Here is a 21,456-nt window from a genome sequence, read left to right as displayed (position 1 = left end):
TTAACGTGACGAGGAGTCCGGAAGTGTGAGTCATCTAAATATAAACCATTGGTCAAGAAAAAAAATTGCTGGCATTTCAGAAATGCTCAAAATGTGCAGAAGGCGGATTATGACCAGCCTGGCTGTCAGGTCAGGTCAAGCCAAAAATTTCTGGCTAAATTTATTCCATGATGATATATTGCTTTTTCCAGCGGCTCGTGGTGGTTTAAGGTAAACTGGATGTTCTGGCAGATATGATTGACTGGCCTTTTTCAGTAAAAACTTCTCAAAAACCGCAATCCTGATAGCAAATTATGATTTCAAACATTTCATTCGCTAGATCAGTCCTGGAACTTTTCTGACACCTTATATACAGTTTGAGTTTCTTGCCCGTGATTATATATTTTGGTGATATGGCGTCATTGTGTGCTAGCGTGTGATTTATGTGCCAATGGCGATGAAGATGGTTTATTTGCGTTGCATAACAGATTTATTCAAATGGTCGTTTATGTAACATGGGTTCAAGATTGTGTACAGGCATGGCGTTGACGCTTTGCTGATTAGGCTTGACCAGTTTCTGGTTGAATTGCTTTGCTTCCATCTTGTGGCGTCCGCAGGCAAATACAAAATCCACAATTCTTTTCGCCTTGGTGGGGGGGGGGCGTAACAGAAAATAGTCGAGAAGCACTGGCATAAGGTAACAGCGTTATTAGCATTATCTTCTAATCGCCCGCATATACGTGAATGCTTTACGTAGTTTTCGATACAGTATGTCCGCTCCATGCACCACATGAACACATCTGCAACTCTAATTGATTGCCCATGCTTCATGCTAATTGTTTTTGCGTGTATATTTTGAGCAGATGTGCGTAATTCTGGTCGACTGTACCATACATTTATTTAAGACACTAATCATGACTCAATCAGTTACTTTATTGACAATGTTTATTGTGCTGACAACTACACACACTATCTTATGGGAGGCTTGAGCTGCAAATAAGCCATCCAAACTATGATCATATATAATTACAATTAGTGTGTAGACAACATTTACATTCATTAATGGACACCTTACAACTCAATCTTCCTCAAAAATGGGCCAAAAAGGTATACCACGAGTACTTTGCAAACATAAATATTCAACGAACTTTCTTTAAATGAGCACAACTGCCATCGGAGAAAAAAAGTTCAGAGATATTTAAACAGTGTTAAGTACGACTCCTCTTAATTAACAGTGCAGATAATAGTACGTGTGACGCATGTCAGTTTCAGTGTGGAGAGATCTCATGACGACTAGCTTGGCCGTGTGCATGTGTGCGCATGTATACGTGTGAGCCATGTACGCGTGGCCCTCAGGTCTTAAAGAGTGCGGCAGCAGTCACAGCTGTCAGAGCCACAGCCACCACAGGCCCCCAGATCATCCACGGCTTCTGAAACAAGTGGTGGCACAAAAATGGAAACATGAGCGTCACCATGTGAAAGCTTCCCTCTGGCACAAGCGGCAATGGGGGAAAAAAAAAAAAAAAATGAAAGCGACCAAGGCGGTGCAACAGAGAATGTCGGTTAAAAAAGATGAAGATGAGCTCATCCAAAAATCACTGGGAGAAAAGCTTGTTAGTGTCCAGGCATAACAAACAGATGTCACATTTTAGAGCTGCATGATTTGAAAGGTTAGATTGCTGCGGCCCGGATTCTTTATTTTTATTCGGAAGGCATTTGGTTTTGGGGCTTATTAAGCCATGCAGTGATTTGGAGGACACTGATGAGCATGACAGACGCGGGCAGGAATATCGTGTACCTTTCTACCACAATACGCCGAAGCACCAAAACAGCAAAGCCAGGACAAGGCCGATGATAATGGCTTGAACAGGCAGCATTAGGGATGTCTACAGAAGGGAAGTGATATTATAATAATCAACTATGCAATGGGACATATTATTAACACAGGTACACTCTTCGGTGTGTTGAGTTTTAATGGGATTCACACAGCTGTCAATGTTGTCAAGCAACAGGAAACACGCCAGATGAGAACAAAGTGGTTTGGAGGCTAACATTACGCCAATCATAAAACAATAAAAAAAATTTAAAATCTGACATTTTTCTTTGGTCGCTGGAAAAGCCCAAAGCAACGCTCCAGCTCAGGGACAAAGTCATGCGTTTTGCAAAGAACTGGGATAGGGATGTTTTTTTTGTTTGTTTTTTTTTGTTTTTTGATTCATGAATCAAATCCGTCACGCTTTGGTGTAGAATTCACACAAAGTTCATCTCACTGAGTGAGATGGAGCAACACTCACCTTTGTTCCTCGCTCCTCAAATTCCTTCATTTTGGCTTTGCACTCCTCTAGTTCGTTCAAAAGGGACTGCTTCTCCTGCTCAGTCTTCTCATATTCTTCCTTAATGTCAGTCAGCTCAGATTTGGTTTGCTCATACTATATATAATTAAAAAAAAAAAAATTCAGTTTTACTCAAACATGCCAATAAACAGCAAAGTAAGAGATTTTTTTCCTAGTGTTATATTTAAAAAAAAATAAAAAAATCAATCCACAAGGATGCAAATAGTGACAATATTTTGGAGACATCCAACCAACTCTTATTCTGAGATTTTCTGGCCCACTTCAAAGATCAAATGCTTCCAAGAACCTGGGTTCAAGTTGCATGACGCTAGTTCTGCTTAAGTTACCTTAAATGGCGCTCCTTGAGTGTGTTTATACTATCGTGTTTGAACATTCTTTTTTTTCCCAAGTTTGCTGAGCCGCGTTAGATTGTTGTATTTTATGTGCACTTCTGCATACTTTTGTAAAAGGCCAGAGACTTTTGGGTTGGGTGGCAATTGCTCTGAGACTGCACTGGAAGCTCAGTGTCTTCTATAAGCCCCGCCCCAAAAAGGAAAAAAAAAAAAAAGGTGGTGAAATATTTTGTGCTGTTTTTACATTTTATTGAAAAAATACGTGCTAGTATACCGGCATCTTTTGTCCACAATCAGCTACTTGTGACAGGTAACTGACAACACCTAAATCCTCACTGCTCGCAGCGCCACGGTGCTTTACACAGCCGGACGCTGAGCTCTTCTTAAAGGGGAAGTCAACCCAAAAAAAGTCTTTACAAGAATATGTTTTATGGAGGCCCACTAGTCACAATATAGCATTCTGATTAATATGTTTTTGGAATGCGAGTTAAGCAGGAAAATCCACCCACTTTGATCCATCTCATGGGGCGGCCATTTTGCCAAAATTATAGATATCTCGAGTATGTAGTACAATTCTGTCATGGGTACCCGGCAGCTGTTGTTATCTGTAAGGACGAGCTTTATACACAAAAATGGCAACAGCATAGAAGATATTTGAAAAGCTAATTGTGGATCGGAATAATTGTGAAGTGACGACTGAAATCTTGTTTTTGACAAGGCCAGTCTGTTTGTTTAAGTTGTTGCAGAAAGGTTCCTGAGGTGGTGAGCCTTTCATCTAGCTTTACACACACAACTGGTTTCTCCTGATCAGCAAAGCACTTGAGAATTTGACAAATAAAAGTCTGATCAGAACAAAAGGCAGTTCACCCGTCTACGCCGTTCACTTTCCTTTTGTATTCACTCAAACAACATCAGTTCATCGCAGCTTTCTGTTAATCACTGCTCCTCCAGTGAGAGGGAGTGGATTGCCCATACATCCTCATGCAGCCTGCTAAACCTGCCGGGAAACACGCAAGTCGGCTTTTCCGGCTTGAGTCACAGGATGACAGAACGAGTAGTGCCCGTTTGTTTGGAAAATCAAACGCAGCGCATGTTATCCGTGTTAGCGCTGTAGCCACGTGACAGTCCCCGTTTATTTGTTACCGGATACCAGTGAGTTGCGGAACAAAGTCTCATTTGGTCCCGTTCACGTTTTAAATTTCCTAATGTTCTTTTAACATATCCAATTTGTCTATCTTAATATTATTTTGTTAATACTATATTTATTTAGATTTTATATAATTTATCATCATATTAAGTCATAATAATACTCGCATGTAAATATATAATGTCATTTTTAAAGGGGAAGTCCACCCAAAAAATGTCTTTGCAAGAATATATTCTACGCGAGCCCACTAGTGTAAACATGACATTCTGATGAATATTGTGTTTGTGGAATATGTGTTAAGCTACAAAATCCACCTCTTTTTATCCATCTCAGGAGTCGGCCATTTTGTCACTTCTGTCGATTGAAAATGACAACACAGTTGCTCAGCGTTCAGACAAAGACCAATCATGGCTCAGCTTCAGAAAACAGGTGCTAACCCCAACCCTAACTAACCTATGTATTCCGCGTTGTGTGACTTCTTTATTTGGAGGTGTGATGTAAAGCACATCATGTTTAAAGATTGGGTAACATTGGCTGAGATGATTTAAAGCCCACCTCTTTTTGCAGGGTCTTCCTGTAGCTATCAGCCTCATCCAGTTTGCTTCGTAGCTTGTTGCTATCCTGTTGGTGCTGAAGCTCCAAAGCGACCAGCTTCTTTTCCAGCTCCTGCTGAGATCTCTCAAGGGCTTTCAGACTGTTGTTCAGCCCTGCATTCTGGGTACGTGAACTATCAGAAAATAAAATAATTTCAACATGCAGTAGGTGACAAGCATGGTATGCGGTAAAAAAAAAAAAAAAACATCAGACAGTTGACCGTGACCCAAAACATGCTTGGCGTTATGATTTCTCAACGCTCTTAAGATAGGCAGATCATGAAGATGGACTTCCCAGTTGCGGAATGGCTTCACAATCACTCACAAAATAGAATGTTTGGAATTTATCACAGACAAAACAATGAAACACAGACAGAGAGAAAGACTGACCTGACGAGCTCTTTCTCCAGCTGTTGCTGCTTCTGCTGCATTGCCTCATTTTTAGCAAGCAGTCCGGCACTTTCTTGCTGAAAGTTTCCCTTCTCTTTCTGGTGGACCTTGTGGAGTTCCTCTTTCTCCGCCTTGAGGGAAGTGCACTCGCTTTGCAGAGTGCCCTTTTCTTTCTGATGCTTATTCACCAAGTCCTGCTTCTCTGATCGCAGACTAGAACACTCCATCTGAAGGCCGTTACACTCCACCTGCATGGACTGCAGCTCATTAGCTGGAAAAGAGAATACTAATAAATTACTGAATTCAATTATTATCTATCTCTGCCTTGAACTATAAGTTTAAACTGTTCTATGACCACGCATGTGACCCAAATACTTAAGAACAATATATAAGTACAATGGAAAGCATCAAGCAATTTTGACTTCATTTTACAATATAAGTAGAGGCTGACATTTTTTTCCCCCCCAAGAATCCCGCGACCAGGATGGGGAGTCAACTGTACCTTTAATCACAGGATTGTGACAGCACAGGATAAAAGGCTCACAGGAGCAGACAGTGCATGAGGGAATGGGGTGACAAACTGTTTTCTTTGTTTTTTTCTTCAAAACAGGAGGAATGAAAGTCATCCTGAACGGTTGCAGGACAGGATGGGAGTCGTTTTCACCAGAATAGAGACAGGATTTTTTTTTTTCCTCTTTGGTCCAGCACGGGGTGGGATGAGATTTTTTTCAACGGCAGTGGGAGGGGACAGGAGTCAAAATCCACTCCTGTGTCACCCTCTAGTGTGCCACACTTTTTGATGTGCCCGCCTTGGCCACCAGGAGGCAGTAATGCATAATTCAGTCACACAGACATAAGCGAAGAAGAATGCATTTCAACTTCGACTCAGTCAGTTGCTATAATATTAGTCATTTTTCACAGAGGATAAATAACTAATACTTGTGAGTATTGTTCTATTCTCTGAAGAAATTGTTGTTCCATCGTGTGTGTTCAAATAGCCATTGACTATCAATGTTAATCAGCAGCATGTCAATGAGAGCTTACATGATGTTAGCATTATGCTAGCTGGGGCAACAGTTTTGACATTTAAAATATACACATGCACTTTTATCTTTAAATTGACAGTAACATTTAACCAGGAGTGTTATTAAAGAGTTTGAGGCCTCTTTTTTTTATGAACTCATTCACTATCAGCCACATTAAAATAAATAAATAAATAAATAAAAAATCTTTGACGTCTTTAGCCGTCAATGGCAGCAAACGATTATGGATATTTATATTCTCGGAAATGCGTACACTTATATGCAGCAACTTTCAACATAATAAGCATACTCTGTAACCCATCACATGGATGGATTATTTTGTCCTCACTGGTATAGAGTGAGAATATTTACACTGATAACAATACTAAATTATATCACAAGTATATCACAAAGTGTATTTGCAGCCTGGCTTGCCTTGAATTTCCGCCGTTTTCTGCCACTGCTTGCCCTGCTGCTGGAGATCCCGCTGCAGGTCATCGATCTCACGCTCGTATTTGCTGGCAGTCTGACGCCATTTGTCCAAATCCTTGGAGACGGTTGCCAGGTTAAACTCGATGGCGCTGACGTCACGGTCCCGCTCGGCGGAAGCTGCCTCCAGGATGCGTTTCAGCGATTTCACCTCATCACGTGCACTTTGTAGCTCGTCACGCAAACCAGAGGAGACGTCTGTCTGCTCTCTGAGGACGTCCCTCTCATCTTGGAGCTGCCGCAGTTGCCCTGTTCAAAGGATGTTCATTATATATAATCGTGGCGGTAATCAGATTTTAAAATAGTCTTAGACGAAGGGTGCAATTGCATTTTGGCTTCTTAATATGACAGAAACCACATCTACCGTTGATCAGGTGGGTCCTATTATATACCTTGAAGAAGTTTGATCTGTTTTGCAGATTCATCAGCTTGTTGTTTCTTGTCTTTTTTCTCTTTATTGAGGATACCTACAAAAGGTGACATGTTATCGAGGCCTTCTCTGTCTACCAGCATTGAGCAAGCACACCGGGGAGAAAAAAAAAAAAAAAGACGGCTATATTTATTTAGCACATTTTTTTTTACCTTCTAGCTCCATGCATTTGTGCTTCTCTGTATTGGCCTGATCCTGAGCCTTTCCGAGCTCATCCTTCAAGCGCTGGATAGTTTTTTCATAGTCGCTTGAGGACCCCATATTTGACCTGGTGAGATCATCTGAGAACACGAAACAGAACAATGGTTATCCGAAATCAAAAGAGCTATTTTAACGAGAGTGCGGTCGGCTGTAAATGTAAACGTTCCTATCGCCCCACAAAGGCTGTGGAATGTTGAGCATGAACATTTGCCGCGGTCATAACGAGGAGGCAGTGATGGCGTTCGGTGTCATCATAAAAATAGAAGGGTAACTTCCAGGCCTCTCGTGTTAATTCTGCTTCAGTCCCAAATATTTAACTAGGGCTGACACATGAGTTTGATTTCCCATGATATTAAAACAGGCCCATTATGTAAGATAATTACCAACCCAGAGAGGAATGGAAGTCCATTATGTGCATTTCTAAAAAGTGCCATCATTCAAAACTGTCTACAAGCACCGTCACTGGCACAGCCACAGTACCTTACAGCCACACGCTGTAATCACCCGACAAAGGGAACCGACTGGCTGAGGCTGCCAAAGGCCTGTTATTTTTCTTGTTGGGTGAATACAAGCTCTGAAAATGCTTGGTGGTTTGCACTTCCAAGCGAATATCTTGATCCACTAATCTGTGGTGGCTAGAAAAAGAGATGACCTCATCTTGGGGCTGAGCATTTGGCAGAGGAGGAAAAACGAGTCACAACATTTGAAAGCAAGTGCGCCATAAAAGGACGCAGTGAAATGCAGTATTTGTCACAGAGGCTCGCTGCGTGCCTCCCTCGCATAGCGGTCTTAATGCACTGTCCATATCCATCCACATACACATTCACAAAGGCGCCATGGGATGGCACCAATAAATCGAAGGCAACCAAGTGACGACTGGAGGCTGGTGGCACCCTCCGGCTCGAGCGCATGACCACCCTTGCTGTGTGCCAGACAAAGGCCGGGTGAGCTCTGTTGCGTCCTATCTTGTTTGCGTGTTCCAACATGCATGCATATTTATGAGTGAGAAAGTGAGTGGGCTCCCTGTTAATAGGGTGGTCTTTGTCAAGTTGGGAGAATAAAAAAAAAAAAAAAGAGAAATACAAAAGATTATCGACCACAATATCTTGAGCCGCCACGACACCTCATGCCTTGAGTGTCACACATTCCAAGAATTAATGGGATTAGAATGTATAAAAATACCTTTTGGCGAGATGGGATACCGAGCATCATGCTGCGTGATGACAAAAAAAAAAGTAGGGGAATATCTTTTTTTAGCTCAAGTGCTGAAGGCTAAAGTCATGATGGCCCAGCAACCCCCGTGCTGCTTTCCACCCCAATGAATGAGACGGCCCGGCTTTGACATGCCCCTGCTGGCTAAATATATACAGAAATGAACAAATCTGTCGTTGATGCAGATAATATAATAATCAACGGCGGCACATATTGGTGGTGACAGATTCTTACGATTGATCCCGTAACGAATCAAACACTGGGGGTGCCACAAACTCTCTATGTTGTGCAGTGACAAGAGAAACATTGCAAATACAATACAATCCTCATGAAAAATGAAATAACTCAAGAATCGTCTTGACAGTGGTGTCACGATATCGCTCCATGACTGCATTCTATTTTGATCGTCCATTTTAAATGTCAGTGCTTACTTCGCACACATGTTGTCTTGTCAAAGAGAACTCTTCTGATAGGCTGTTGACACGAGACACTCCAATAAGGGCATCAGCTTGGAAAGTAATGCAGCTGCCTTCATTAAAGGTTCAGACACTTTAGTATGACTCATGATAATTTCGACGCACTTTGCCTGAATGATTAGTCAGGATTGGTTTGAACCACAGGAAGACCAAAACGATCTAATTGAATTCATGTCTGTCCAAAGATTGCCAAATATTCCTTAATTACCTTTAATCAGTGATATGTTGTTCAGGGGATCACTCAGCTCCTTCTTTTCCATTCCCTTGTCTGTAAAGAAACATTAATGCATATTAGAATGCAAGTAGATTTAAATATTTGAAAACACAATATATCCAACTACGTATGTTAATTCACGAACAAGTGATGAGCAATGTTCGTATAATGTATCACATTAAAACATGGTAAATCAAATTGAAATTGTCAAACATATCTGAAACAGTTACCTCAATTAATCCAGACACAAGAGTTTTGTTTTGTACTGAGGCTGCAGCAGTCCTTGACATGAAGAACTCTTCTCCAACTATCAGATTTTTTTTCTCAGATGCAAAACGGAATAGTCCAAGCAGGGAGGGGTAAGGGGGGGTTTGTACATGACATTTTAGTGCCGGACCTCACCGGTATTGCTACAATGAAACCACAAGCGATAAAGATATAGTCAGAAATCGGCACAGCATTGCTGTTAAGTCTGATTCAAACGCAACGCTACTTGTTTTGGAAAATAAATATCCTCAAAAGCTGACACCCCTCTATTTTGTGGTCGCATTGGCCTGCCCCTCCACACTAGGTCATGCATCTGAGTCCGTCATCACGGAAGCTGCAGCTGCATACTGACACTGAGTTTTTTGTTTGAGGAGCTGCCCTGTGGCCTACTGGTGCTGATGTAAAACGCTGCTGCTCTCTCTCTCTCTCTCTATATATATATACATATCGTTCAACGCAAAACTATAAAAGCTAGAGATTGCGTTTTGTTTTGCTATGAGACATTAAACTATAATGGGTTGCCTCTTCCAAAAAAAAATCTATGAACTAGTTGTGAAACAAGCTAATGTCGGTATTATATAACTTCAAATTCAAATATTTTAATTATTTATTTACTTATTTGTTTTGTAGTATGCCTCTAAATGAGAAGTTTACTATCTTCTATAACAGTTGAGTGTGCCATGGTATTCATTTAGAATACTACAACTAATGTTGGTCTGCTCATCTATCTTTGCCCCCAACGTGTAGTGACAGGCAGAAAAATTCAATATAATTCCACTAGATGGCAGAAAGTACATCATGAACTAGTGTCTTCAGTTTTTGTGACATTTTTGTTTGGCATGTGCAGCGAGATTTTTTTTTCCAATGTAAATGATCTGAATTGGCTCAATAAAGGATGGGAAAGACATCCTAAAATGACTTAAAACATGTCTCACTGTCTGTCTTATTCAACTGTTTTTTTTTTCCTTGACTTTTTTTGTAATGTGATGCTGTAACGTGCGGTGAGGTTCATTGCTGGTGAGGCACTGATTCCTTTGCAATTGGAAATAAGATTTGAATCCAAAATAGAAGATTAGCCTGTAATTCAATTGTGACCTTTATCGAACTGTTTTCAATTATGCTTCAATCAATTCCACACTGTACAGCAATGAAGAAAATAATATAAGCTCATAGTTGCTGTTGCTTTGCTGATCTCTTTTTTTTCAAATTAAACACATTTGGTCTTACCTTTATAGTGTAACATCCTCGTATGCAATTAAAGGATGACACAGTGGCTGAGGCTCACTTTACTCGCCTGAGTGGAAACAGCATCATTCAAGAGCTGCTATCGACCACAGCTCACGCCCAATCACTCCGCACGCTGGCGCCTCACTTGAGCCAACGTTTAAGCTTTTACGTCCATGCTGCCCTTTCCAGTTGCTTTGTCTGTCATCGTGAAAGACATCACAGAGACACTCACCACAAAGTAAATAAGGGCAATAACTATTTACAAGGAGCACTGCATGCTGGGAAGGGTGTGGCCAAATCATTGATACAATATTTAATACATTGTGAAATTTATAAAATAACTCATGTGTCTGAGACCAAATATGTTTATAACAAACTGTTAAAATCTGTAAAGAATTCAATGAGTTATGATTTATTTATTGATGCCAGTTAGCTCAATAAAAGTGAATGGAGGCGATCGCCGGGGACTTCTGGTTAAAGATGGTGGCTTGGTCTGAACAGCCTTTTGCCATCTGAAATGCATGACCAGATTGAAGGATTGCATTCCCCAAGCAGACCAGGAGTGGCTTATCCTGGCTTTTATCTCCAGTAGACGTTATTATTGGAAAGGTATTCTGATTGGACTTGGCATCAAAAATCTGTAGCTCATTTAGAACCTTACAGCCCGGCTTCTTACGACCACAAGACATCAGAACATTTTACTCCAGTCCTGAAGACTTTACACTGGACCCCAGTCAGCTGTAGAATAGATTTTACAATTCTGCTTCTTGCCTCTAAATCACTGAATGGCTAAAGTCCTGAATCCATTTAAGAAATGCTCATGGAAGATAAACCTAGTAGGGTTCAGAGGTCAGCAGACTCGGGTCAATTTGTGGAGTCCAGTGTGCAAAGCAAACATGCTGCATCAGCATTTAGTTGTTATGCTGCGCACAAAGGGAATAAGCTGACAACAGAATTGAAGTTAGCCCCAAGTGTAAATGCTTTTAAATCTATGTTTGAAAACTATGTTCTCAATGATGTTTTTTTTTTTTTAATTTTTCCAAAACCACTTTCCTTTAGTAATTTTAGTAAAATACTTTTTATTTGTATTAAAGCGTTCTGTTTTTTTAATGTATCAAATTATTTTACATTTAAATATATTTTGCCTTTGAATTCCAAATTATAAACTTGTAAAAAAAAAAATTCAGACTTTGAGAGGGTTTCCACATTTTATTCAGAGAAATTCACTTCACATATTTCAAACATATAAATGACACCACAAAAAGGAATGAATTGAAAAAAGTCTTTATGATAAAATGTATATATCGTCAGAAGAATATGACAGCATTATGGACATTAGCTGACGGCAAAAACGCTTACACCTTGCAAAATAGATGAAGGGATTCCCTCATTTGCATAAATACGTAACCAAAAAAGACAACAACTGATTCTGTGAGCTGCTATTGGCACCTCAATAGCGGCATCCCTGTTGCAAGGAAAACAAACAATTGCAGTGACCATTTGTGGAACAAATAGCACATTTAAAAGTTGACCCCAAGCATGAAATGTGCGATCTCATGACAATGTCAGATGTAGAATGTTGATATGTCACAGGTTTCACGCGAAGACCTTTCCCTTAGTAGAACAAGATCCTCATGAAATAGACATTTAGGATGAGACGTTACTAATCATTGACATAGGTCAGTCAATCATCAACTATTTCAGCCTTCTCTATTTTCAGCAGATATGCACATTATGCTTGATTTCACATTGAAGAAAAAAACTACTTGCCACCACATCAATTCATGATTGTCCAAAAACAAAGTAAAAAAACATACGTACTATTGATGTCCATCCGTCTGTATTTTGTTTAGTGTAGTCGACTAAAGACACTTTTAATGTATCGAAGCAGTTTGAAACTATGTTTATGTTACAGGCAGTAAATGCTATGCTCGTAATCTAAACGACAAAGATTTTAAAAATCCATTTTTTTTTTTTACTCGGCTGGTAGTGAATGAGTTAACATGTTGGGAAAGTGGTACTTGTATTCTGTAGAATCACAGAGGGGTTCAGGCTTTTCTGCATTTCCCACAATGCATTGCTGGCAGACATATTGAAAGGCAAGCTCAGCTAACAAAGTGTCATTTGTCATGCCTCGTACGTGTGTTGGCTGTAATAGTCGGGGACAAAGGGCGAAAAAAGGTTTCTTGAGATTACTGAAAATCATTGCAAAGCAGGGATTTGACGCTCACCCAAAAGATAAGTGATTTACGAAGAGACTGGCTCCTCAAACCTTCTTTGCACCGGGGAGCTAAGCTGTTGCTATGGTTGCAAGCCACAAACATTGCCGTCAATTAGCATTCTGGCATATGTGCTGTTTTTTTCCCCCCCATGTCTTTGTTAATAGTTATCCTACAAGAAGAGAAGTATACAACGCCTTGGACTGCTCCCTGCGTGTTGTTAAAAGGTTTATAAGTGACCATAATACCGGTGCTAATTTTGATTAGCATGCCTGTAAAACTGACTTCAGTTGACTACTACTGTAAAACTGTTGCGCTCTGTCTTATGCACAAATACAAATATGTATAATAATTGACTAGATCGCAATAAGTCATGCTTAGCTGAGCGGTACTTACTTTCGAGGTCAGCAATCCAGTTGTACGATTGAATCAGATAAAATCAGATGCAATATAGCGCACACTCGCCTGCCAGTCTAAAGGCTCTGTGTCCTTCCCCATCACTACAGATTGTCAAAATCCACTAAAAACCTCTAGTTGCGTAAACAATGATCAATATTTACATTTGACAACATACCGGCATCCGCAATCAGGTTTCAGGATGTTACTATTTTTTATCACAAAAGTTGGACCCTTTTATTATTATCCATCCATCCATTATTTGAACTGCTTCTCCTTGCGAGGGTTGCGGGGGTCCTGGAGCCTATCCCAGCTGATAAGGCTCTGTTACCCTGAACTGGTTACCAGCCAATTGCAGGGCACACAAAGACGAACAACCGTACTCGCTCATACTCACACCTAGGGGCAATTCAGAGTGCCCAATCAGCCTACGATGCATGTTTCTGGAATGTGGGAAGAAACCGGAGTACCCAGAGGAAACCCACGGGCACGGGGAGAACATGAAAACTCCACACCGGAATCAAAACCTGCATCTCTGCACTGTGAGGCAGTCGTGATAACCACCAGTTGTCCATCGTGCTGCTCCCTCTATTATTATGTTTGACTATTTCCAGGATCAATAAACTTATAATACGGTATATTGCTATTATGATGCAGGAATAACCACACACAACTTGTCTAGTCTGTCACAGCGGAAGAAGTAAGAAATTTATTACATAGTGAAAAAAAAAGAAAGAACCACATTTATGTTATAGGTTTGTAATATAAGCACAAACGCGTTGTATAAGTATTTAAGAGCTCATCTTATCTTCACATAAAATAAAATAGAGTACTCGCCCCAAAACACAGAACATAGCCAAGTTAGCATGCAGCTAAAGCTAGGTAGACTAACCTAGCCATTAGCCTGCACGTTGACTTGAAAAAGTGGGCGGAGCGCCAGGCGGCTTCCTGCGAGCTTCGTAGTGCGCTTGACTTCACTTCCGGGGGCGGCCTCTCGCTCAGGAGCGTCATTGAAAGTTTTTGAGGTGGGTGTAGCCTTTTACGTGTCAAGCTAGCCGCCTTACACAATTTACGCTCGTGTGTTAAGCGGCGGTAATGCCTACTTAGCGCCAGCGCTGATCTCTAGGAAGGAGGTGGGAGCCTAACTTTTACGACTTTGAGAACGCTGCTTTACTCGATTACAACTGCTGCTCCGTTGCTCCCCCGATGACTTCCTCGTTCTCTGCCTGGTTTTGGAGCGAGAGATTTTGGCTTCCCGAAAATGTTTCCTGGGCGGATCTGGAGCATCCACCACCTGGCGTGGAGTACCCTCGAGTGGGACACATACTGTATGCGTTTCCGCTGTCCATCGTGATTTTTGTGCTGAGGATCCTTTTCGAAAGGTAAAACTCGAGGCGCGTTTGGCTGCTTCCATGGCATTCGTCGTTTCTTCTGTCGAGGGCTTCACATGTTGCTCGTTTAAACAACTGTGAACCGCAACACACGTTCGTACACGAAGAGCCATTTACAAATCTATATTTAGATTCCCGAGTGGGATGATCCATAACAAGTCAACTTTATCAACAGAAAATGGAATTTAGCAATATGTCAATCACGTGGTTCACTTGGGCGTCTCATATGAGACTGTTGTGTCTCCTTAAGTTACACTTCGACGTGTTGTGATTCCGAATCCAACTGTTAACTTGAAAACAAGGGGCGTTTTCTCTTTGATTGCACGTCTTTCTTGGGCAAAGTTGAGTTCAATTTTTATCTTTCAGACAGTAAATGGTCAGGCCTAAACCATGATTGGACTGCGCTTCTCCCAAATCTGTTGTTTGTCCATGTTGGAGGAAAACGGTTTGACTTAAACGGGGTCAGTTTAAAAAGGGAGGCTGAACACTGGTCAGTTGAAAGCAGATTACTATATCTTGTGACATCCATTAGCATTTTGGTCTGAGGAGACCCTGCAGTCTCTGTCTAATTTGCTCACATGACAGGTCGTCAGGCCCTGTTTGGACTAGGTGCCACATTCCCTGGGATTTCTGGTTCCCCATGTCTCCCTGAAAGCCTCTCAAATGTTCTCCTGCTAACGCACATTATAGGCGAAAGTGTGAGGGTCGACATTTTAGTCAATGACTTGGTTAAAAGTTAATCTATTCCGATGCTTAGTTAACTCCTCACTGACTCTTGCCCTATCCAGATGTCTTGCTTAACTACATAATTTCTGTGGCCCTTCCCCCACTCTGTCATTTTTTTTGCCTTTCTATGTGTGTGTGTGGGGGGGGGGGTTGTGTGTGTGTATATAGGCTAGTGGCCAAGCCCTGTGCCCACATACTTCAGATTCAGGCGGGAGTGCATCGACAAGCCCAGCCCAATGCTGTCCTGGAGAGGGTGCATCTGTCCAAAACGGTACATATTTAGGTCAAACCAAACCTGCCCAGTGCATTTTGAGAGTTTTACATGCTTTTGCGATGTCCAAAAGCTGGTAATTTTTGTCTTGGTTGTCCTTACTAGAGTCCAGATGCAAAGCAACTGGAGGGACTTTCCAAGCAACTGGACTGGGATGTACGGAAAATACAGAGATGGTTTCGCATCCGTCGCAACCAAGACAAGCCCAGCATGCAGAAAAAGTTCTGTGAGAGCATGTGGGTTTTCAAAAATTTCCGAGACTTTAATCTATACAATATTCAAAAAAAAAAGAACTCCCTGTTAATTTTGTTTATTTGTCAGGTGGCGGTTCACATTTTACTTGGGGATTTTTATTTACGCCATTCATCATTTATGGACGGTAAGTGGAGCTGAATTATCAAGACCCTGTATTTCTTTTTCGATTGAAACCTGATTAATGTGTTTCTCTCAGTCGCCCTGGATGTGGGATACCAGACGATGCTGGGACAACTATCCCTTTCAGGTTCATAAACACTATTTCGCATTTCTGAGCTGATCTTATCATTCCGGGTCATTTCCACACTGCACTGCTAGTGTTAAAGGTGCTTTTGCTTTACCCTCTCTTAGCATCAGAGTATTCAACAATTCAATCACTATGTGGCTGAGCTGGCGTTCTACTGGTCTCTGATGTTTTCCCAGTTCATTGACATAAAACGTAAGGTGAGTCAGCACAGGTACTAAATACTGAAAACTTCTCTTGTCGTCACAATTTCAGCCATGTCATATCACGAGTCTTTGCCACCTCTCTGTTGATATTCGTTATTGTTGGAGTGTATTGAATTAGCTGATGACTGATTTTCTGGTAAAACAGGTTGGGCAATAAGACGCTACAGTGCCACATTGTAGCTTCACATTTACTTTTCACCGGCTCTTAAGCAGAGGCGGCTTGTAACGAGCAACATTTACTCAAGTAATTTGTGGGATAAATTGTTCTTGCCCAACTTGTTTGAATGCAAAATACTTTTACTTGAGCATTTTTACAATCAGAATTTTTATCCCCGAATATTTATGTTGCTTGCGCTAACTATTTTGGTTTTTTTAGAGCGACTAGCCACATGATTCTGTTTCACCTATCCAACGAAACTACTTGTGACGTTTGACTCCGTTTAACCAATCAAATGGAGCCCGGCAGTCACGTGACAGAACAAATGTTTCTGAAGCGACATTTTCAAATGGAGTTTTTTATGCAAAACATGGCAGAACTTCATATTTACTTTACACATAGACTCAAGTCATCTTTACTTTCAAGACATTCAGCAAAGATGAGTTTACCGACCTCTCACTTGTGGTGCAAACGTGCAAAGTCAAATAAATATGATATTTTTTTGGCTATTCTCTACCCACCTATGCGCCTCAGCCATCAATGTTATCACACTTGCTTCATGTGAAGTGTGCATATTTACGTGAAATGCTTGCGGTTCTTCTCATTTTGACATAACACAAAATGACCCTCCTCTTTTCTCTTCATTTCATCAATGTCAGGATTTCTTCATCATGCTTGTCCACCACCTGGCCACCATTTTCCTCATCACGTTCTCCTACGCCAACAACATGTTAAGAGCTGGCACTCTGGTCATGTGTGTGCATGATGCATCAGACATCTTCCTTGAGGTAAAGGAAGGATTTTGTTTGGCACCTCGTTGCACGTTTGAAGCATATTGTTGGGCAAAATATGTGGCTCTGTTTCCATAAACACAATCTTAGTGGCATTTCCCTTATAACAAAAAGTGGTTAAAAAAATTCTGATAATGTCAAAATTACATAACGTCTTTTTTTTTTTTTTTATGCTTTTTTTTCCCCTCTCACTTTAATCCATGATAAGATACCGCATTATGGGTTGTGAGGGATTATTGTCATATTTAGTACTTGGAGCGGCACGGTCGATGACTGGTCAGTACGATGACCTCACAGTTCAGAGGTGCAGGGTTCGATTCCATCTCCGGCCTTCCTGTGTGTAGTTTGCATGTTCTCCCCGTGCCTGTGTGTGTTTTCTCCGGTTTCCTCTCACGTTCCAAAAACATGCCTGGTAGGTTGTTGGGACACCCTGAATTGCCCCTCTGTGTGATTTGTGAGCGCGGATGATTGTTTGTCTTTGTGTTCCCTGCGATGGACTGGTGACCAGTCCACGGTGTACCCCGCCTGGTGCCCCAAGATACCTGGGACAGTCTTTGGCACTTGCACCTTTTTATATTGCTTCATTTATGTCAGTCAAACGCTTTGTAGCACGTGACTTTTTTTAAAATTATTGTATTTTTCGGACTGTAAGTTGCACTTTTTTTCATAGTTTGGCTGGTCCTGCGGTTTATTCTCAGGTGCGACTTTTCTATAATAAAATCATAGCTCAGACTGACACCCAAAATCCCCGTTCTATAGGAAGTGTTTTGAAATTCACCCTGATGCCCAAACACCATTCGGAGAGTGGCTGCATTCAGAAATACGCTACGATCACGCACTGCTTCACTCAGAGCATTTGGAAACTCAAGAGTGTTGTTAAAATGTGCCATTCACAAGCTGGTGATTACGTTATGACATGGGCTGCGTTTGGAAATTAATGGGAGGGGCGCGCGCTCTCTGTCTTTTTGAACTCACACGCTCAGAGTGGTGTTCGGGCATCCCAGTGAATTTCCGAACTCTCCCCGCATTGACAGCAAAACAAGGCCGAGGTTTTTCCTTATAATTATGATTTACCTTAACTAAAATCCTGCATCGCTTTGTGGCCACAGGTAGAATGTGGTCGGTTATTGCATCTTTCACTGCTGTAAATCTAAAATCCTTGTTGTGGCTGCATGCTAGCAGCGCTAGCAAACTTATGTCACACATTAGTTGCCACCAGGTTTACTTCTGTCTTCTTCAATTTCTTCTTCTTCTACTTCCTTTTGAAGAAGAAAAAGAAGAAGCCATTTCTTCTTCTACTTCCTTTTGAATTAATTCCAGACCACGGGCTATGTTCTGGAGCAATTAGCAGCTCATGCTTGAACTGTTTCTATTTGTACTACCTGACCTGACGCTTTGGGCTCCGGCACTCCCTTTTTTTGGAGCACTCTGAATAACCCAACAGCACATTTGAACAGCGCTCTGAGTTTCCAACGGTCAGAGTAAAGCAGCTCACACTCGGCGCATATTTCTGAATGCATCTGCAAATAGAGAATGAGGATTATGGCTTTTTGAGTTCTTGTTCTTGATTTTTGTACTTTTGTAAAATAAATTTCCCCAAAAAGTGTGACTTATAGCCCTGTGTGACTTATATACATTTTTTTTTTACGTCATAATGCGGTTTTTTACTGGTTAAAAAAAAAAAAAAACTGTCCTTTTTCAAGCTATGGACAGTCCACACGAGTCAATCAGTTGTCTGTGTTTGATTGTGTTAAACTTTCATGATGATTGAGTGATTCGGTTGGCGATGCGCAAATGCACCCTTTAATGTTATTGACCCGTATATTACCTACTATTTAAATCTATTTTAAGAACGTAACTACATCTTGAACACAAATCTGCACATTTATCCAACCACTTTATTTTAGTCAAAAATAATCCCGTGCTCCTATTTCTTTTTCAGCTGTAACTCATGTGATGTTACTGCCCGGTGTCTCCTTTTAAATATACATCTGTGTTTATTTAACAAGAAGTGGCTAATTTACTTTCACAGGCAGCCAAGCTTGCCAACTATGCCAAATACCAGCGGCTGTGTGATGCCCTGTTTGTGGTGTTCAGCATCAGCTTTTTCATCGCTCGACTTGTCATCTTTCCTTTCTGGTGAGACAGTTTTTTTCCTGAGTTATTGTGTCAAACTGGAGCTGTAAATTGAACATGCACACAATATTGATGGACGATATTGATAATACAATGCACATCCATACGTGTGTTGCAGGATTATTCACAGCGTTCTGATTGAGAGCTGGGAGATTGCGGGCCCGTACCAGGCCTGGTGGCTGTTGAACGGGTTACTTTTGGTGCTGCAGACTCTGCATGTTATCTGGTTCTACCTCATTGCGCGCATTGCAATTAAAGCCATATTTAAGGGGAAGGTGAGTTGCACTCTCGGTTGCAGGCAAATAATTTCCATTCTGTTATATGATGTGAATTACATCATCTTAATAGGTCTATACATTGTAACAATCACACGTGCAGTTTGATGACACCATTAAATATTACAAACGGTGTATGGCACAGTAGGTATTCTATATTTAGTGTATAGGAGGGGCACATGGGTTATACATGTTGCAACTTGATTACATAAAGTGACATATTGCTCCATATTGAATAATGAAGTCGGCTATCTGATGTCAATCAGTAACTTTTTATAGGCGCATATAATAGTTAAGATGACCAATAGTGTCATATGTCCATAAATTTGCTATGCCCTAGATTGCTGGGTTGGAAGTCTTCCTGTAGTCATGAACCATCCTGCATGTTTATTGAATGAAAAAAAGTAAATGCTCTCCGGATGAAGTATCGGAGAGCTTTTGAGGTCTCTAAAATAGTTTTCCAACATCACTTGAGAACTATCATTCAATTTGAAATTAAAGTGCCTCCAGCTTTCGGAGTGATTTGTCAATTGCGACATCATGTAGTACACTTTTTTTTTTCTTTTCAGTGAGGTCAAGTGTAATGTAGCGTATTCTTCATGTATTGACATTGTTCAGTAATTTTCGTACATGCACACACACACACACACATATACTTGCAAATACTGACCTCCACTGCCCCCCCCCCCTTTTTTTTGTGCGTGTGTGTCTGTTCAAGGTGGCAAAAGACGATCGCAGCGACATCGAGAGCAGCTCAGACGAGGAGATTCATTCCAGCAGCGGTAAACACCCCAATCAGACAAGTGGCCCCACCAGGAGCCTCAATGGAGAAAAGCATGACCACTAAGGACAAAGTGTGGAAATGTAGTTGTGTGGATTTGTTCACTTCCGTTGTGCCTTTGCAACTCGCCAGGTCACTGTGACCATCATAGAAGATAACCAAAGAAAAGACTGTGTGTGGGATACAGCTGAACCTTTTTACACTTTGTGATGTTTACACCTGCTTTGTGCTTGTAAGAGTGACCAGAAAAAATGTTTGAGCAAACGATATAGTTTTGCCTTCTGGCTATGTATGAATGCCTGTGTGTGTGTGCGTGCGTGTGCGTTAATGTCGGAAATTGCAAAACAGATCAACACAACTGTCAATACCATTTCATAAAAATGAATTACATTTTATTACAGATTGTACCATTTTTTTTTTTTTACATATTTACATATCCCAGAGTCTGCCGTGCTGCTTAAAACACTTCAGACTTAGAATATCCAAATACAAAATGTGTTTTCTTTATAAAACATTCTCGTACCAAACCATTCAAATAGTAACAATTCTCTCATAATTATTGTGAATGTTCAGATGGACTTGATTTTTCCAATTTCACCGAAACATTAAATACATTTTGTGATCCACAAAAGCCATCTTTTTGTTTGGTATCATCATACATGTTGCAATTTTGGTTTGAGTGGCTATTAAAGCATTAACACAAGAATCTGCCGCTGCCAAACGTGCCATTAGTAAGGCCTGAGGGGTCAACAAAGAGGGTGGGGGACGAGGGAAACGTACAAGAACCACAAGTGTGACACCTGTGGTTGAAGTGTTCATTCTTCTGCACCCTCCATTTCCGAAACTGCAGTTCTGTTCACATTTCAGTCCCAATTTTTGTTACTTTTATAAGTACAACACTTGAATCACTTCTGCTTTTACCGTGAGTTTGTTGTTTTCTATTGTCCTATCTGACTAACTGCTTTTACTAAATACTTTTTAGAGCAGGTGTTTGGTGCTTGGCAGAGCAGCAGAGCCCCCTGCTGTCTTAAACGACTTAACAACTAAAGCCGTTTCAGAAGGAACGAGGCCTCTATAAAATGTGCACAACACAGTAAACCTCCATTAGCCTTTTCAGAATGTTTGCAGACAATACAGGTATGCCGGATGTGCCAGGGTACTTCCGAGTGTCCCAAAATTGCAGTCAATCCCAAATCTAATCTAGGAGTTTTGTAGAAATCACACAAAATCAGTGAGGCCCATGTCTTTGTTAAATTTTAATGTTTGCTTCAGTCT

At 41.0% G+C, this 21,456-nt stretch overlaps 2 protein-coding genes across 3 annotated transcripts; one reads left to right on the top strand and one right to left on the bottom strand.

Annotated features, from left to right (window-relative positions):
• Positions 1-891: 891 nt before the first annotated feature.
• Positions 892-9,224, bottom strand: slmapb (sarcolemma associated protein b). 2 transcript variants are annotated; one of them, XM_088291789.1, is made up of 10 exons: positions 9,070-9,224; positions 8,834-8,893; positions 6,889-7,017; positions 6,699-6,773; positions 6,253-6,555; positions 4,796-5,066; positions 4,368-4,539; positions 2,274-2,408; positions 1,778-1,865; positions 892-1,409 (listed from the first exon to the last, which is right to left on the bottom strand). In XM_088291789.1, the coding sequence occupies exons 2-9, from the start codon at positions 8,883-8,885 to the stop codon at positions 1,782-1,784; spliced, it is 1,221 nt and encodes a 406-aa protein (XP_088147915.1). In that variant the 5' UTR covers positions 8,886-8,893; positions 9,070-9,224; the 3' UTR covers positions 892-1,409; positions 1,778-1,781. The 2 variants fall into 2 exon arrangements, with proteins under 2 accessions (XP_088147915.1, XP_088147916.1); XM_088291790.1 differs by lacking the exon at positions 1,778-1,865 and having other exon boundaries at positions 9,070-9,223.
• Positions 9,225-12,474: 3,250 nt separating this feature from the next.
• Positions 12,475-20,812, top strand: LOC148339478 (ceramide synthase 5-like). The gene is made up of 10 exons (XM_088291465.1): positions 12,475-14,330; positions 15,234-15,336; positions 15,442-15,572; positions 15,658-15,715; positions 15,788-15,838; positions 15,943-16,035; positions 16,858-16,986; positions 19,022-19,128; positions 19,244-19,400; positions 20,119-20,812. The coding sequence occupies exons 1-10, from the start codon at positions 14,155-14,157 to the stop codon at positions 20,245-20,247; spliced, it is 1,134 nt and encodes a 377-aa protein (XP_088147591.1). The 5' UTR covers positions 12,475-14,154; the 3' UTR covers positions 20,248-20,812.
• The last annotated feature ends 644 nt before the right edge of the window (positions 20,813-21,456 follow it).

The sequence above is a fragment of the Idiotropiscis lumnitzeri genome, chromosome 3 (assembly GCF_059441095.1).
Source record: "Idiotropiscis lumnitzeri isolate Australia: NSW breed Sydney's pygmy pipehorse chromosome 3, RoL_Ilum_1.0, whole genome shotgun sequence".
In the NCBI taxonomy this organism is placed as follows: domain Eukaryota; kingdom Metazoa; phylum Chordata; class Actinopteri; order Syngnathiformes; family Syngnathidae; genus Idiotropiscis; species Idiotropiscis lumnitzeri.
Note: the sequence above shows the minus strand (reverse complement) of the source record. Positions and strands in the feature narration are given on the sequence as shown.